Source organism: Barbus barbus (assembly GCF_936440315.1).
Source record: "Barbus barbus genome assembly, chromosome: 17".
In the NCBI taxonomy this organism is placed as follows: Eukaryota; Metazoa; Chordata; class Actinopteri; order Cypriniformes; family Cyprinidae; genus Barbus; species Barbus barbus.
In genome coordinates, this window is record NC_136745.1 from 19,039,424 (window position 1) to 19,059,030 (window position 19,607).

A 19,607-nucleotide genomic window follows, 5' to 3' on the forward strand; every position below is an offset into this window, starting at 1 on the left:
TGAATCATTCCAGACGACCTCAGGCGAGAAGATGCGGGACTTCGCAAAGACGCTAAAGAACAAGTTCCGCTCGAAGCAGTATTTTAGTAAACACCCTCAGAGGGGATACCTGCCCGTTCAATCAGTACTGGAGGGGGAGAGCTCTGAGACGTGAGTCTGACTTCCTGTCTCCACTGATGAGAATCACACCTAAGCGCCATTGTGCTCTTTTTGAAGATTTATAAGTGGAGAACTGAGGGACTGAACACAGCGCACTGCAAACAATTATTTTCTGTCCTGTTGAAAAGAAACATTTTAAACCAGCTTAACATTAGAACTTCTGGAATTCTATAACTACTAGAATGGCCATAGCATTCATACTAGACTGAACTGAATGCCATTTTTTGTCTTACATTCGAAGCTTCTATTGAGGTTTTACAATGAAGCTTTGAATGTCAGTCATCATATTTTATGAAGTCATCACTCTAAAAACTACAATATTTTTTATAATATATAATTGTGTAAGAGCTACACCGCTCCCGAATGTGCATGCCTCACTTTGTGTCTGGAAAGCAGGAGAGAAAAGATTTTTCACCACAGTGAAAATGTTGTAATTGAAAGTCTAAATGCCAACAAATATGAACCGAAGCAGAATATTTCTGTAGATAAAACTTGTTGTGAATTTTGGAAATGATTACATATACTGTATCTTATTTCAATTCATTTTTTTTTACTTTACAACGCTCTGGAGTTACTAGTAATGTTTGGATCACATGAATCCAATTCTGTGTAGCCACCACTGGAATCATAATCCATGAATAAATGGATCTGTTATGGTAGTATAGGTAATAATAAACTAAAAAAAAAAAACTTAAGTTTGTTTTATTTCACATTATCGGTCTTGTCGGAGCTAAAATTAGCATATATGCATTAGCTATAGCATTAAACTAGCATAATAATAATAATAGCCCTTATTATTATTATGGCTATTTTGTCATAAAATCGAAGTAGGCTAATATTAATAACAGCCAGATTATAGTCTTCCTAGGATCAGCCTAGCATACCTGGAACCGTGGCAGAATGAACGGCAGCAGTTGTCAGATTGGAGGTGTCCACACTTTTTTACGAACGGGAATTTTATCTTAGCAATAAAATATAAAAACAACCAATACAAAAGTTGCTAGGCAACAGTAACTTGCATCTTCAACCTCAGGAAAAAGTCGCAAAACCTGAAATTATACACCGTCTGTAATGTGACCAGTCAATTTGACCGCTTTTATCCATTCAAGGTAGAAATACTCTGAACTCTTTTGTGTTTTGTAATTTTAATAAAATAACAATGTTAGCATAAAATATACACACATTTATGAAAAGTCAGGGACCAGGGTATTATAGTTATGCAGGTTTTATTTAAACAAAGTTATTACATTGCAAAATTAAAAGAACAGTCAAAATGACTGCCTTGGTAGTTCTAGTGTTAAGCTGTTTTTTTTTTGTTTTTTTTACATTTCAGCTTATCAGGCTGGGAGGCCTTCTGGCTGCTCAGGTAAACCAAGAAAAGGATGAAAATCTAGGTTGTTTGCTGGTTTTAGCAGCCGCACCGAGGTGGTCGTCAGCTGGTAGTCCATCTGTAGTGTTTTCCCATTCGGACTAGCTGCAAACTCCCAAAACTCCTCTAAAGTGAGCAATTGGATCAGCCTGGCAAAGGAGGGGATACCAGCTAAGACCCACAAACCATCTTAGGCCAGCTTATTTTTGTCTTGCTTTTCTGAAAAAAAACAAGCAAACATCTAAACATCTTTAAAAGCAGATAAATTTAGTTGAGATAAAGATGAAAACCTAGCTGGTTTGCTGGTCTTGACTGGGTTAAGTTGGTTTCCCAGCCTCGCCAAGGTTATCTTATCTCCAGCTGGTTTAACTGGACATCCATCTGTTTTCCTATCCTGGCTAGCTAAAAGCACCCAAAAGTCCTCTAAATCAAGCAAACAGATCAGCCTGAGCAAGTTCATAGACCGGCTAAGACCAGAAAACTAGGCATTCATACATGCAGTAACAAGCTACTTTGCTAACAGATGTTTGTTCTTGTTTTGACAGGCCCTGCTCATCTCCCCGGCTGCCTCATGCGGACACACACAGCCGGATCGAGCATTTTGCCAGCAGGTACGAGTTCAGTCTCACACGGACAGGGATCGCGCCTCACTTATGCTCTGATATTCTCCCAGCAGCTACTTCTGCTCACTTCCCTGAGCTCTGATTGGCATATTGATTCTTTTTGCATGGACACAGTGTTCCAAACAGCAGGGCCTTAACAACAGCCTGGGAGGAAGTGAGAGGGATGTGAGAAAGATAGAGTGAGAGATGGCATTCAGAGGGGTGGACAGGGGTCAGCTGCTTTCCACTAGAAGAATGAAAGCTCAACCCACAAGGTCTGGAGGGCTCGAGGGAGCTGCCAGCACGGATCAGTCTCATTCTGGCCTGGATGGAGTGCACATTACACGCTCAGGAAACACTCAAACAGACATGCAACTGTACTCGAACATGTTAAAAAGCTTGCTCATACTTACAGACACATATCCGCGGGGTTTAGAATTAGGTGCAGTAGCACTTCAAGGCTTATGTCACCCTCACACATTTTTGAAGTCACAAAGAAATCTGGTTTAAACCAGCCTATACTTAATTTTTGGTCTTCCAGCCTGGTCAAGCAGGTGTTTAGCATAACCAGCTGGCCTCCTATTCATAGCATCTGAAAAGTGTGCCAAATTAACCTAAAACCAGCCAAAGGAGACCAGCTAAGAGAAGTAAACCAGACTGGTTTGATGGTATTTTTAATTTTTTTTGGGTAACACTTAACGTGAAGCCTTTATATATAATGCATTATAAAGGTATTCATAATTTAAATTGTAATGCATTATATATTTTCAGAAATAATTGTAACCAAAGTTAAAATGGATTACAATATTTGCAGATTCGTTGTTACATCAAAAATCGGTTGACTGATGTGTTTTAATGCATTTATTTTGTAAAGATATAACAGTATGTATTATAATTTATTTATAACTGTTTACAAATATCCATCTCATACAGGCCCGTAGTCAGGTATGAGGTCACTGAGGTCTGGACACTTTCAAAAATAAAATTTGTTCTCTGAATGACTAATTTGCAGTTAAACTCCTCATATGAATGTCTGCATGACATGTATAATTCAGTTTCGTGGTATGAAAACGATCGCTGCGAGATGCTGTCAGAGTGAATGAGGCTTGAAAGATTTGTGAGTGAGGGCGCAGCATTTTTGGGATTCATCTTTTACTCTTAATTTAACACTTTAAAAAGTTAAAGTAGAAAGTTGCAGTTTATGGTCAGCGATATCTTTATCTTATTTTATTTGCAAAAGATTTGAAATAATTTTGGTTTATTTGTATTTATTTTTTGTTTGTTTTAATAGCGGTATCTGGCAACACTGCGCCACCGGCACTTAAACTGACAGTAATCAAATCAAAAAAAGCCCATGGACATGTTATTGTTGACAGGATAGCACATCCGATAAGGGAAACGCATATTTAAATATATGCAAATGTAATTGAGATCTGGGCGTGGTGGAGGGAAATATGTTGAGTAATTGGTCACTTCTGCTTAAAGGCAGGGTAAGCAATTTCTGGAATTCAATGTTGATATTTGAAATCACCAAAACAAACACGCCCCTACCCCAAAAGGATCTCGCCCCTATTTTGATAGATCCACCCCACATATATGTAGCCTACGCAACCCAGGCAATCCACCAAAATTACCTGGAACAATATGTCCCAGGAACTTTTTTCCTGCAGACCTGTTGCTGTCTGCGTTTCCATCGCGGTCTAAAGTACCAAAAAGATTAGGCAAATTGTCTGGTGATGTAACGTTTCTTAATTCCAAGTTCATGTCGGACTTGCATCCTCTGTAGTTCGGACTTCACGGGTTAGACTCGGGCTCCCGCGGACGGAACGACGCTAGGCCGGTAATTCTGCAAAGAGCAGTGTACTTGATAACGTCAGTCAGCTCGCCTTGGCTGCTGCAATCTTCCTCACTGTATTTACAGACGAAATATATCAAACATGGCCTCTTTTCGTTTTCATTTAAACATATTAATAGAACAATAGAATAAAGACCAAATATTACCTGTTAGATTTACCCAAAATGAATTATATCTTATGTTTATCCACTACAGAGGCATCAGAGCCAGCGGGAAATTTCAGAAGGACTAGCCGAGGTTATGCTCCTCTCGTCGGGATACATGAGCACTGAGCGCCCGGTGATTGCATGGAGCTCACGTCTCAGAAATCGGCGAAGCACGTTTTCAAATAGGCGCTGTTTTTATAAATAAACCGCAGATTTGAGTTTTAAACAACTACATTCTCGACTGAAATACACGCATCCAGGTGTTGTTGTCCGGTGTAGACACGGTGTTACTCGCCTATCGAGAAGAAACAAAGCAACCTCGGCGTCCGATCGCAGGCCTTCCGCTCCTCGAGTTCTCTCCAGCGCTGGAAGGCTGATCCAACATTTACACGGGTCCTATTTCTTGCCTTATCGTTCCGCAGACGTTTCCGTCTTTTGTTTTTTACCCACCATCTCTATCTTACTTTGCTCGGCTGTTCACTGAACGCTCTCTCCTCCATATCACGAGTAGACACACCCCTTACTGCTGATTGGCTACAAGTTTGTTTTGGGACTCGGCCTCGACTCAGTTTTCTAAAACGCTTTTTAAAAATTGCATACACTGCCTTTAACTGATGTATCCAAAAGTATTTAATATGTTGACACTCAAATAAAATGCTGTAAGAGCAACAGAAAAACAAACAGAAACTGTATAAGTCAATTATCAAACAATAAAACCAACGTAATAACCAATATGATAAGCAATAAGCAATTTACATCATACAATCACTAAGTGATGAATGATAAATCATTTACCTAATAATAATTTAAAGAGATGCACAATATACTATAAAAAATAGGGAAATCCATCACGCATCCATTACAGTCTGCTTTCTTTACAATCCATGCACACAGTGACAATGGTAAGAAGTTTATACAGTCATATAATGGGCCAGATTAAGGACTAACCCTTTAATTCAGCTGTGGAAGCGCAGTGAAGCTAACAGCCCAATGTGACTGGTTTGGTTTGACTGCAGCAAACGATCAGGGATGTGCTCCTCTGCCCGGACTAACTTCCCTGCCAACTACCTAAATACACACAACCATATGCACAAATGAACACACAGATCAGCCCTTTGCCTACCCTACCATACTGTGCTGCCAACTGTCTCAGCTCACACCCTGCTGCAGCTCTTATCTGTACTACAAATAGACCAGAGTGCGCACACACACACTCTCTCTCTCAGCTTCTGTGTCCTTTTTCTTCATCTGTCTGTCTCCTCCTCTGTCATATGCTTGATTTCTGCTCCTGCCTTTCAATGTCTTATTTCATTTCCCCCTTTCCTTCCTAATATCAATCACTCACCATAGCACATTTCTTCCTCTTGTCTTGTCCTTTTTAATTCCCCAAATTTGTTTCTTCTCTCTCTCTCTCATGCTATCTCTGGTTTCCTCCAACAAACATCAGTGCCGTCTGCATTAGTTGTTCCTGCTTAAAACAATATTCGTTGTTTTTATTCAACTGTCACCAGTTAATGTTTCACAGGGGTCTGTTTGCATCTGACTGATTGTGTAAAATGTTCTGGGATCATCGGATAACAGAATGCCAACAGCCTTGACTAAATTAGAAACACTCGGGGACATGACACTACATGCCACTGGATACAAATGAAAATATAAAAGTGTGCTCCGGTGCTCTGATGGCTTCCAATATTCATAAAATTTTTAATTTGCAATATTTATCACAAATTGTTTAATATTATCTGAGCAATTTATTACCGCTTTCTACCCAGTGAATATTATTTTCATTGCCACTTGCAAACTGTCACTTATTTGCAGCATTATCGGATTCACATTATTTATTTACTGAATTTGGCTGTTAAAACATCTCTTACAAATGAAAAGCATGCTAATAAGCAACATTATCGGACAGGCATCATTCCTCACTCTGGCTTTGCCAGTTCACGTTTGTTTCTCGACATGCTTTCAGAAAATTCTCAAACTTTTCATTCATTTCCTTGCTTTTGTGCATTCTTAAACTACTACATCTAAATGTCGGCTAAATAAGAAAAGACTAAAATTTTGCTAAGGATCCTTCCATAAAAAAATGAACAATCCACATGTCTTTGGCAGCCCATTGGAAAATCCCTTTCATTCACTTTTATCTGATAGTTCTGCAAAATATGAGCGATAGAGAGCATGTGCTAAATGAGGTGGCACATTATTTATTTCCGACATTGTCAAGACTGGCTTTGAACTCTAATAGAAAATTAAATTCTTGTCAGATGTTTCAGATGTGGTATCTGCAGTAAGAGCACAGAGGAAGAACGTCATAGCCAAGGGAACGGAGAGTGTACGTGCGTTTATAGGCTAATGCAGAGTAATGACTGGAGGACCTCGAGATCGAGGGGGTGGGAGAATAAATCCACTGGCATTTGATGTTCTAGACTCGCCATACAGGGGTGGATTTGCTTGGATATGACAGAGTAAGTGGTCTGTACTGACAGCCTTTCATCTGAAGAACAGACAGCATCAGAAAGGCTGAATCTGTTCTGAATCTCAACACACAATGTCCATTTCAAGACAGCGCTTCTCAAAGAAGGAAATTGTTTGTCATGTACTCACTTATCTGTGTTTGTGACCTCTCTTTTTCTCTAAAACAAGAAACCGCACTAACCACACACTGAGAAACCCATTTAAACAACTACAAAGACATACGTGTATGACCGCAAACTCCATTTGACCTCGCACCACAGAATCTTTGACATCCTCAGCGGTTCCTAGTAACACATTTGATTGGATCTAGCTGATGGCGGTTTCAGCGGATTCAATTAGCAGTCGTCCTAGCCAGGCAGTGGGGTTAACCTGCGCTACACCTGGTGGATGAATGTGTATCGACTTTCTGCTATTCTCTAAGGCAATTCATCCTGCATGTGGGTTCTCTAGTCTGCTGTCTTCTGAAGTTCAATTCAGAGCTTTCTCTGGCAGCTTTCCTAGAAGCATGACATGAATGCACTTAGCACTCCTCATTACGGTCTCTATAGAGGCTCTTATATTGTTGCTAATTCACAGGCTGTCCTGGTAAGGCAGTGAAATTTCCCTAGTCTCTCACCTAAAGGGTAAGCTAAGGCAGGGAAAGTGTAGAGCATTGCTAAAAGCAAAGTTTCACCCCTGTGTTGCTAATGGTAAGCACAGGGACCATTGTCCACTCCCTGCTGTGTCGAGGACACCTCTCTTGTGCTGGGTTAATCTTGTCTGTTCTGGATGACACACAGAATTTTGCTAGAGGTGCAGGGTGAACCTTCTAACCACGCAAACTCATTTTCATACATTGTTGCATTCTGATATGGGTGGGAGTGCTGTTTGTTGCATGGTCCAAGTTGCCACAAGGGGCACTATAGTGAGCTTTATCACAGACATAGACATTTTTCAAAGACATTATAGAGCCAGTTGCCACTATTATGGAGACGTTGCCTGTTTTTCTAAGTCCTCTGGAAAACTGATTTGAAACAATATTTATTATGAAAGGTACTGCACAAATAAAATTGACATGATAAGCTAGAGCAACCTGAAATGTTAATTTTAATTTATGACAGTTTTTAGCATGATTGAGCTAAATAAATATGATTTATGATGCCAATGTTGTCTTATTTTGTTGCCGATTTGACGTACACTAACCATTCAAAAGTTTAGTTTTTCAGCAGGGATGCATTAATTTGATCTATAATGTCTAGGGCCATCGATTTAATACATTAATCTAATTAAATAGTTGTGGAATAAACTTTGTAATGCAATTAAAATTTAACAGAACAGTTGTTCTGTTATTTAACAGAATGTTCTTTTACATTTTCTATTCATCAACAAATCCTGGATAAAAAAAGGCTGCTTTCAACATAGATGATAATAAGAAATATTTCTTGAGCACAAAATCAGCATATTAGAATGATTTCTGAAGGATCATGTGACACTAAATACTGAAGTACATTGGCTGGAATCACAGGAATAAATAACATTTTAAAATATAAATAGAAACAGTTATTTTAAATTGTAATATTTCACAATATTAATGGTTTTTTTTGTTTAAAAAAAGACTTTTTAAACATTTAAAAACATTTTTTTTTAATTACCCTCCCCGAACAGTAGTGTATCTTGAGACGTAAGCTTGATTTCATTATTTCTCCATTCTAGTAGATATAGGAACTCTACAATTTCCTATATAGAAAATATTTTCAAGATGACTACAAAATAAACTATACTGCTTTCATTACTTTTGCAATTGCATTTGGTGCTGCTAGATACATAGAAATGGCTAATTTCATCGTAAATTTGGCTTTAGGTTGACACAAGGACTCAAGCTACAGTGGACCGTAACGCGTTCATACTGTATACTTTCGGGCATGTCAGTTGTATGCCACGTAATCTTTGGTGCGTGATTAAGATCTTTTTCATATTCTGTTTTCATTGTGCCACTTGTGGCAGGGAATGGGTGTTTGGGAAGTTTGGGTGAAAATATCCAGGAGAGAAAATTCATGTGACAAATGAAGTGAAAGGGGAACAGATTCTCCTCTGGCTTTGTCTTGGAGAGAGAGAAAAGAGGGTGAAGCCAGGAGGCACAGCTTCAGCGTTGCATGATAATTTGCCACCCTAGTCGTGCACGGTATCTGAAAAGTCAGGGTAGGATAACAACATGTGATTTTTACGTAGGAGAAACTGCTTTAAGGTGTCTCTTATACAGTCGCTGAGTCACAGCTGTCGTCTTCTTTTCCTCTGCCGTAATAGCCGTGTGCTATTACATTCCTATGCTTCTTGTTTGAAGTCACCGTCCTTGCCACAGCAAACAAATTACAGTGCAGAGTGACTTTGCCTTTGTATGCCTTTCTATATGTTGTGACTTGTGCTCCATAATTTTCATTTTGCTTGCTCTTTTCAGGTTGGCAGAAATGGAGAACCAGAGCTGTTCCTTTTTCACCGACAGTCTCTCTCCGGATGAAAGCTTGTGAGTACACCACCTCCCACACACACTGAAATCTGTCATGGCCACTAAGTCCCCGTGCATGGGTATGTGGATGTGCGAATGGCCATGCATGCATGCCTCCATGTTTGGTGTGGCTGGGCAGTCAAATTAATTAAAAAAGATAATGAAAATGACCCATGGCAATGTGTGCGTTCACCCTCCATCGTATTAAGTCTGTGTGACTAAGGAGCACAACAGTAGGGATGAATAGAGCAGGCTTGGATGCTGACAGGAGGGAGAGAGAAAGAGAGCGATTGGGCTATTGAAATGCTACACGAACAAGATGTTAAGAGCTGCAGGACAGCGGTCAAGGAAAGCCACTGAAATACAAGCATATATAGGTGAAATTAGGTGATTTATTAGGTGAATTAGGTGAGCCTGCACAAAATCAAAACTAATAAAAGAGGTCAGATCATCACAGCCCAGAGTCATGACTGCGCATATTTTGTGCTCTAAATGACTCTGTGAGTGAGAGAAAGAAGGAAATTTAAAGGAATTGTTCACCCAAAAATACATTTGTCCTCATGCCGTTCCAAAGCTTTATGATATTCTTTCTTCCCTGGAACACAAAAGAGTCTCTTTTCAATGCAATTACAATAAGTCATCCAGCTTTAAAAAGCATGCAAAAGGACCATTAAGCCATAATAAAAGTGGTCCAAGCCTTCTGAAGCCATGCAATAACCATTAGGAACATACTAAAATTTTTGTTATTCACTTATAATCTTCATTGCAACTGTTAATTGTGACCAGATCATTGAGCCGTTATGCAAATGATATCAACTGATTCTTTGAAAAGGTTCATCTAAGAATAACTATTCACTGTGAAACTCATAACCGAAGAGAATTAGTATTTATTGGGAAGACTTGTCGAATAGTATAATAGGGCATATATTATAAATTAATAATACTATTTGTATCACAGAGTAAAAAAAAAAAATTTAAGAATGTTAAGCATGGGCGTAGCTTGACATTTGAGCTTGGTCAAACCGATTTGTTCAGTCGCACTTTTAAACACATAATGTTTCTATTGCAAAGCTAAACATTCAGTCTGTAACTCAATAGTATGACTAGATCAGCAGCAAGTGTATGAGGTTGTCATGCAGCCATGAAAATTATGCACTATAAACATGTTTGTCAACTGTCTCAAAGTGGGCATTAATTACGTATAAATCAATTTGTTTATAAATTTAAAACAGACAGTTGTTGGACATGATTCATGTTAAACGCACAAAGTAGACACACAAACACTTTACGTTTAGTAAATCTCACTAAAAATAAATGATTAAGAAATTTATATTGTACAAATTTGTGTTGAAAGGGATAGTGCACCCAAAAATGAAAATTCTGCTATTAATTTCTCACCCTTATGTCGTTCCAAATCCATAAGACATTGATGAAGACATCATCTTTGGAACACAAATTAAGAAATTTTTTATGAAATCCAAGAACCTTCTGACCCTCCATAGACAGCAACACAACTACCACGTTCAAGGCCTAGAAACGTAGTAAAGACATATTTAAAATAGTCCATGTGACATCAGTGATTCAACCGTAATTTTGTGAAATACATTATATTTGTGCGTATTTTCTTTGCACACAAAAAGTATTCTCGTAGCTTCATAAAATTACGGCTGAACCACCGATGTCACTAATGACAGAATTTACATTTTTGGGTGAACTATAACAATTTAAAATGCATTAACAGAACTAAATTAAAAGTATATTTACTTTATAGTTCAACATATTATTTGTTTAAAAAATATTTTGTAAAATCTTTAGTGACTAAAGGATTTTACAAGCTACGCCCATGAGGAAAAGTAAATATCCACTTCATATTTTTGTGAGAACTGTTCCTTTAAAAGAGAGCAGTGCATCAGTGAGTAATGTAGTATATCTATTTGACAGGGCACAATGTGCCATTTCCTTGGCTTTTACCAAATCTTCCCCGTCCAGCGGTCTATAAGTGGCCTTTGTTTACTGATGGCCCATGTAATGGCACCTGTATAATTACAGCAGAGTGCATGAAAACAGCTAGTTTTTTATTATTGATGTGACTAATGTGAGAGCCGTGATTATTTCAGTGCTTCCTGTGTGTAGTGATAATTTGTTTTTGCTCCTGTGTGCCTGTATTTGAGCTGTGCTTATTTAGCTTGTTGTATTTGATGGCAAGGAGAGCGCTTGGATTACCAAGAGTGTGCATGTTTGTATGATCGCCTCTTGTTCAGCATCTACACTGCTGTTTGTTTTATGGATGATGGTGTGCGTTAGTCTGTGTTTGCATACACTCTAAACACTCCATCCGCAGTTTTATGCAAAATATGCGTGCATGTGTTCTGTGATGATATGCCACTGCTGCATTGTGTGCTTTTGGCTTATGTACCTGCTGCTTTGTGTACACGCTTGGCGCTGTGTGTGTCTGTCTGCTGCTGCGTGGCACCGCCAATGTGTTCAGTGTGCACTGTCTCCTGTGTGGGGGGACTCAGGGATGAAGATCAGTACCTCCTACGTCACTCCAGCCCCGCCCTCGAGCAGGACTCCCCCCACGGCCACCTGCTGGCCCACCTAGACTGCCAGGACAGAGAAGAGCTGCAGTGCACCCTCCAACGCTTGGAGAATGAGAACAGGTGAGAGCACAGCCAGGGGCATGTTCACACTTGAAGCTGAAATATGTAAATTGTGCAGAACTAATCTGAATTCCAAAAATAACAAGAATTTTAAATTTTTTGAAGAACATGTGAATGATTTTTAAACATGCAAAACTTACTGACAAGATGCTGAGAGGGTTGCTAACCAATGCTTTTTGGTTGTTAGTTCAATAAAAGCTGTATAAATATAATAAAAATAGAATAATAATCTATTTTTTCATTAGGTTATTTAAAAATAAAAATAAAAAAAATATATATATATATATATATATATATATATATGTACATGTATGAAATATATATATATACATGTATGAACATTGAATATATATATGTATATATATATATATATATATATATATATACCACAAAAACGGTTTCCTTATGCCAGCAGAATCAACTTTAAACACTTGTAGTCTTAATAATGCATCACTGTATAAAGGTCTGCTTTTATTTGCGTTCACTCACAATGAAAACAAAACATTGTGGTTTTATAAAATAAAGAAAACAAATAGGATGTTGCTTTCTGCCATTTGAGTTTCCTTTCTGTGAACAAATTAAGCCTGTCACAAAAATGAACGGAAACGCAGCATATATAGGCTGTTACGTGTCCCACTGTTTTTTCCCCTTGTTTATCTGTTTACTAAATCAAATATATTTCAAGAATTTATTCCTTGTATGTATATATATGTACTGCAGATTATATATATAATGTAATATAATATTTAGTATTACTACTGTACTAATCTCTGTTCAAAATAAAGGAAAAGAAACCGAGCATAGTAGATTCGTTTTTTTCCCCTGTTGTACCGAAATCGTATCGACCCGTGACCCCCAAACCGAGGTACGTACCGAACAATGACATCTGTGTACTGTGCCACCCCTAATATATACTGTATATTATACACACACACATACACAAACTAAAAATTACAAATCTATAAAAATATATATATATATAAATTAAGTCTAAATATTTTCTGCACTTTTGTATCCAAAGTAAATGCAAGATGTTTATAAATACTGAAATTATTTAGTAGAGAAATGTAACTGTACAATGGGTTCACTGAAGGTTATGCTGAACTTGTTGTTTTAAATAATTGGGGTAAAGTGATTTGTCTTTTTAATTGCGACTCTTGTCTTCTGGCAGTGATTGACTGCACTTTGTGTTGGCCCTTTAAATTTAACAGCATTTCAGAGGATTTAGATAGAGCTAATAGTTTTTAATTGGCTGAGATAATATTTGTTGCTGGGAAACTGTGGTTACTGTAGTTATTATGATTATAATGGTTAGTCTGGGTTAAAAGCGTCAAATTAATGAGGTGTGCTCTTTAGACCTTAAAACCGGTTCAAACATCAGCAGAAACACAAAAAAAGTTTTATTAGGCCTACCATTTTATTTCATCCCAGAGGCTTCTGTTACAGCTGTGAGTCATTTATGAGTTTTGTCTTCGGCATAAATCCTGACCTTTAAGTCATGCTCTCATGTGGTCTTGCTTTGTTATAGGTGAGTAATAGATCAATAAAGCACGATTAATTGTTAGTGTCTGCAGGGGATCTGCAACCTTAACCTCCTGAATAAATCAGGGCTTCCTGCTGTCATTATTGGGATAGAAAGAGCTGAGTGAAGGCAAAGTTAAAAACACACTTTGTTTTGTATAATTTTTTTTCTTCTGTTTTTCATAAAAATGTATTTTATTTTAGAGGTTTATAATAATTTCTCAACAAGAATATATTCTACACTCTTGGTAATCCCACCCAAATCCTCCTGAACTCGCATGCTACAAATAGAGGAATAACGAAGTAATAATATATTAATATTATATTAATTAATATATAATATTTCCATATACCACAATACAGACACTGGAATATATTTATATCTTTATATATATTTATATATATATATTAGCCCACATTTTATCCCCTGACCCACCCAAATCCGACCGAACTCACAAAAGAAAAATAATAAAATAAATAAATATTAATTATTTATAATTAATTAAATGTTTATATATTTAAGGTATTCAAATTTAATTACAAATATTTATTTGATCATTTATATTTATTTAAAACAAAATATTGGGCAAATAAAATGAACTGAAAAAAAAAACTTTTTCTATTTACGATTTTTAAGATATTTGTATGGGCTAACTGAGAAACGGTAATTGTAAATTGAGTAAAGAAACATGATTATATAAAATTTGTTCAATTTAACAACTTTTGTCTAGATGTAGCATGTATAATGACCTAAAATGATGATGATGCTATGAAAGCTATATTGATGATAATGATGGTGGCGGTGATGATGTTGTTGTCTGTCCCGCAGGGTGCTGCAGGGCGAGTATCGGCGGCTGAAGTGGAAGCATGAAGAGGCAGCGGCTTCACCCCAGCTGCTGGAGTCGGGTCCCGGTTCACCGGCCGGTCAGCAGGACGAGGAGCTCCTAGCTGAGGCTCGAGTCCTTCGACAGCACAAGACCCGCCTGGAGACGCGCATGCAGATTCTAGAGGACCACAACAAGCAACTAGAGTCCCAGCTACGCAGACTCAGAGAACTACTGCTGCAGGTGAGATACAGCCTATGAGGTATAAACATGTACTTGTATACCTAAAAAATGAGAAGTATGCCCACAGTGAGTACTAAAGTGTGAGCCAGAATAGATTATTATGATAGAAAGAGTGAAGGAATGGCGCATAGGGAGTTGTATGATTGTTACCACTGTACAGGGAGGGAAATCAGTGACTTCTGCGCTGGAGACTTTTATGTTAAATATTTATGGGTTTGAAGGAATTTTTTGAGCTTTAAAAACAGCCACTTTGAGAAAAGTAAAGATGAGTTTACAAAATATACTGAAAAGGGATGTAGAGGGGAGAAAGAAGACATATTTGAAGCTCTCGGCAAAAAGAGTAGGAAGACGACTGAACAGAGGGGGATAAACCGTATTATAGACTGCCTTGATGTGCCGCATGTAGAAGGGTAAAAGCGAGGCAAGAGATGCTTACTAATGCAGGTTCAGTAAGGACAAGGAGACAGAGAACTAAAAGACATGTCTCAGGTGAAAGCAGAAGAGATGTGGAGACAGAAAGGATTTTTTTTAAGAGTAGCTATTATTGAGACCTGAAAAGAGATGGAGGACGAGAGACTGTAAAGACATACTAACTTCTGGTGAATTGCTTCTGGTAAATTGCAAAGATGGGAAGGAAGAGGTAGGGAGAGATTATATATGGGGAAGAACACCATTGATGGAGATGGAATCATACAGGTGGAGTGGGTAGAAAACAAGTCATTTCTAGAGCTGACATACATAGAGCTTAAGGAGCGGGATGGACAGAATAGAGGGGGCAGAAATAGGATCCTTTTCTTTAGTGAAAGAAAGACAGAAAGCAGGCCGAGGAGGGAAAAGAAAAGCTCAGGCGGTGCTGAGTGAATAGGATAAGAGGTGGTTGAGCAGAAAAAAGAGAGATAGTGCTGCAGTGATATGATTGACAGGCTGGATGGAATGAGAAAGCAGAACAAAAACACTGAGGCTGTAGGTGAAAAGGAATTAGATGGAAATAGAGGGAAGGAACGGGGGGAGAGAGATCGACTTAACCTACAAAAACGAACGAGAGATGTGTCAAGGGGGAAGCAATAATGTGCTGGGATTATGGAGATCTGAACTCTTCATTCTGCACCCCTAGAAAGTCGCTGGGAAAGTTACAGTCTTACCTCTGTGAACAGCCTCAATTCAGAGATGATTCGCCTCTTTTTATTTATTTTTTGTTCATTTCACAGACAGATGAGTTTGTTTCATCCCTCAAGAAAATACAGTCTTTGTAATGTGGGAAAAAGGGGCCAAATCCCTGGTCGATAAACGCCGAAGTTTGGAGTTTTGGCAGCATTTGAAAACTTGTGACTGTTTTTCTCATCAGAGAACCCAATAACAATGTTTTCAGTTTAAAGCATGGTTAGCATACTGCACAGTATATATACTGTCTAATATTTATTAGTATAAAATTATGCACAATTGTTTGGTATACGCATTCTATGTACAGTATATATATATATATATATATATATATATATATATGTATATATGTATATATGTGTATGTATATATATATATATATACTGTATATATTGTGACGAGTCGGCTGCCTCCCCCCTGTCTATCATCACCACCCCGTCCCGTATTCGCCGCCCTTCACCAGGCTCCCGACGGGAGTGGGTGTGTGAGAGAGGAGGGGCGCTGAAACAGCCAGGGCTGGCGGCGTGTGATGAGGCGCACCTGACGTGAATAGAGCCTCATCACCGCCGCCGTTTAAACGCCGAGCGCGCCTCTCCTCGGGAGACCGGTCTCTTCCCCGTGCATGCACGCTGGTGTCCTCGTGGGTCCAGGAAAGGGAGCGTAGAGGGAACTACCCGCCGCCGCCAGAGACGCGAGCGGCCGGACCCGCAGCCCGGTAGGACGCCGACCCGTGGAATCCCGTCGAGCACCCGGGGATTAAGGAGTTGGACGAAGCCGCCACAGAAGCCGCCGTCACCCGCGCCCCGGGACCTCCAGACGGGAGCGCGTGCGGCCGCCGGACTCCGCCCCTTACCTGGACCCTTACCTCCTGAACACTGCCCTCCTTCACGAGCCCCGCAGCACAACGAGGACACCAGATCCCTGTTTATTTTGGACACTTTTCCCCCTTTGGACACTTTATTTTAATATTTTGTTTAATAAAAACCTCTCCGAGGTGTGACGCCACGCCCACTGTGTCTGTCGTTGGCTCCTCCCGCCACAATCTATATAATAGTGTTTTATATATATATATATATATATATATATATATATATATATATATATAACAGTATTGTTTATATTATATATTTAATACGTATTTAAAAATAAATATGAATAATTTTATAAAATAATTTTTTATTTTTTTATTAAAAAACATCAAATTAAAATAAAAAATTAAATTAAATTTAGAAATAGAACTATGTAATTTTCAAAAGGGGTTGGTAAGATTATTAGTATAGGGACCAATACACTCTATTAATACGTTGCTTATTAGCATGGTTATTATTAACATATTGGCTGTTTATTCATATGTATAAAACACATATTCTGCATGACCATATTATACTATCCCTACCTTATTATTAATAAGCAGCAAATTAAGAGTTTATTGAGGAAAAAGTCATAGTTAATGGTTTGTTAATAGCGAGAATTGGACCTTAAAATGAAGTGTGACCGATTATTTTTAATGTTTTGAAATAAGTCTCTCAACAACGCAGTAAAAATAGCAATATAATTGTAAAATATTTGAACCGTTTTCTGATTTAAATGACTCATTCTTTAATAAACTGATAATGGTTTAAAATGTATTTGAAAGAGGAATCATTTGTAGCATTATACATATCTTTACTGTCATTTTTATCAATTTAATGCATCCTTGCTGAATAAAAACAAAATATAACCCCAAACCTTTGAACGGTCATGTTCATACTACAGAAATGATAGAGTAATGTGGTTGAATACTATTCTGGACTGTTTTTATTAGGATTTTTTGCTCTCTCATCATCATTTTGTCATGTCTACCAGCCCAAAGATGACTCAGAGGCCAATGGCTCGGCTCCTTCTTCTCTATCCTCTCCTGTGTCAGGAGGTGGCCACCAGGGGGAGCCTCCCAGCAGAGAGACCACAGACACAGAAGCTGCAGGTATCACCTGGAATAACTTTGCAGCTTTGCTGTCATCCTGCCAACATGGGCTCATAATGGGATTCAAAGAAATGTGACTTTAAATAAGGCTTACATGTTGCTGTAAACTTGTGATGCATTTAGTTGAGGTCATGTTTATTGTAGCATTTAACGTTGTGTAGGTGAAGATTTGGATCATGAGCAGGACACCGTACTGCAGCTGCAGCAGGTAATCGAACAGCTGAGGAACGTCTTCCCATCTGAGCCAGGTCCATGAGGAACGTGAAGCAAAATTCAGAGGCCTATAATTGTGCAGGTTTGCTTATAGTTTCATTATTTCCAAATTATATAAACTTACATATGAGTATTTCAGCTTGTCAACCTTTATGAATTCTTTCAATCATGAAACACGTAGGGCTGGTCCGAATACCATTTTTTGAGCTTCGAGTATTCGGTAGTGATCAACATCGAATATTCGAAGCTTCGGTGGGAGGGGGCTGAATATATTCTTATCTCTAATAAAGGCAGGAATCTCTCTGTGTGTGTCTGTCTGTTGCATTTTTATGTCGAGAACCGTTCATCCAACTGCTGGGGACGCAAGGGAGTGCAAAGTCGCATTTTTGTGTAATATGGATACAGGCAAGTCGCGACACTTTCAGAATGAATAAAACTTTAATAAATGACAGAACAGCACAAGTCGAAAGCCGGGCGCTACATGCGGCCCGGCAGGGTTTATATTATTTAAGAACGAACACTGCACTATAAACAGGTCTGTAAGAGCAATACTTTAAATAAGGTATAGCCCAACATTTACCAAACAAACAAATAACTCCCAAATTAGCAGCACAGTAAGGCGCCATAAAGGGTAGGCTATTTAAATAAAAGAACGAAAAATGAATTAACGAAGTTCAACGAATTGTAATAAATAAAGAACACGGCAGCAGCATACTTTCAATAAAATCACACATCTTAATTAACGAACAGTTTAAATAAAATTAAATGAATTCCCTTATAGAATAAAAACATTTTAATAGTCTAAATAAAATAAACAAAATATTCTTTACAAAGTAAAACTTTTAAATAAATCACTCCCAAATCGGATATTAGCAGCACATTTTTTTAAATAAGGTAGCCTAACATTTTTCCAACAAAATCGCTCTTAAATCAGAAATTAGCAGCAGAGTAACATCGACACCATAAAAGGTATGCTAGTTAAATAAAAGAACAACAAATAAATTAACAAAGTTCAACAAACTGTAATAAATAAATGACAAGGTAGCATTATTTAGTGTTTAAATAAAAGAAAAAAAAATCCCTTATACAATAAAACAAAATGTAATGGGCTAAATAAAATAAGCTAACGTTAGTTCACATTTCAATAAACGAACAATTTTACAAATCAAACTTTCAAATAAATAAAATCAGGTTTCAAGCTGAAGCTAGAAAAGCTACCAATTTAGCTACACTCTTTTCAAGTTGTGTGCAAGAAAGATGAGCTTGTCTACATTTTCGGGCAAAAGCGAACTTCGGGTCTTGTTAACGATGTAGCCAGCTTTTGAAAAAATGCGCTCTGACGGAGTTGAAGTGGCCGGAACGCAAAGGAGGTGTTTGGCTGCAAATGCCAGTTTAGGGTAGCGGTCACTATTTTGCTTCCACCATGCAAGCGGGCCCGACTGTACTTTTGTAGCGTCTTTTAAATATTGCTCCATCTCTTTTTTTGCGCCGTCTCCATGTTCTTCTTCCTCTTCGTCATCGGACTCCATCAGCATTAAAATCTCCAGATGTTTTTTTTTTGGTGGTGGCGCCGCAGTCTCCTCTTCTCTATGGCTTGCAGACAGCTCTTCCACATTCCGATCGGTCTGTTGCTGGTGCAGATGTTCAGCCAGGCGGACAACCTATTAATTAGCATTTTCTTAGTCAAATTATGCATTGTGCACGAGATGAAGTAGTGTAGCAAAATCATCATATTAAATTACATTTAAATTATTTACTAATAATTTAATATAAAATATTAGTCTAACCTCAATGTAGACCAGGTCCTTCTTCTCTTTAATCACGATGTTGGCGTTGCTGCAAGGGCTAGTCATTAAAGCGCGAATGAGAACCGTTTCGCAGGGATCGATGTCACGTGTTAATTTTTTTTTTTTTTTTTTTTTTTTTCGAATATT

At 38.1% G+C, this 19,607-nt stretch overlaps 1 protein-coding gene across 1 annotated transcript in view; it reads left to right on the forward strand.

The window, feature by feature from the left end:
• Positions 1 to 19,607, forward strand: part of drp2 (dystrophin related protein 2) — a 62,444-nt gene that overhangs the window by 38,328 nt on the left and 4,509 nt on the right. Inside the window, exons 15-21 of the mRNA XM_079439214.1 lie at positions 14 to 150; positions 2,074 to 2,139; positions 9,041 to 9,106; positions 11,608 to 11,748; positions 14,099 to 14,336; positions 17,343 to 17,460; positions 17,622 to 17,755. Coding sequence (XP_079295340.1) covers positions 14 to 150; positions 2,074 to 2,139; positions 9,041 to 9,106; positions 11,608 to 11,748; positions 14,099 to 14,336; positions 17,343 to 17,460; positions 17,622 to 17,716 — 861 coding nt within the window. The 3' untranslated portion in view covers positions 17,717 to 17,755. The remainder of the gene's footprint in view (positions 1 to 13; positions 151 to 2,073; positions 2,140 to 9,040; positions 9,107 to 11,607; positions 11,749 to 14,098; positions 14,337 to 17,342; positions 17,461 to 17,621; positions 17,756 to 19,607) is intronic.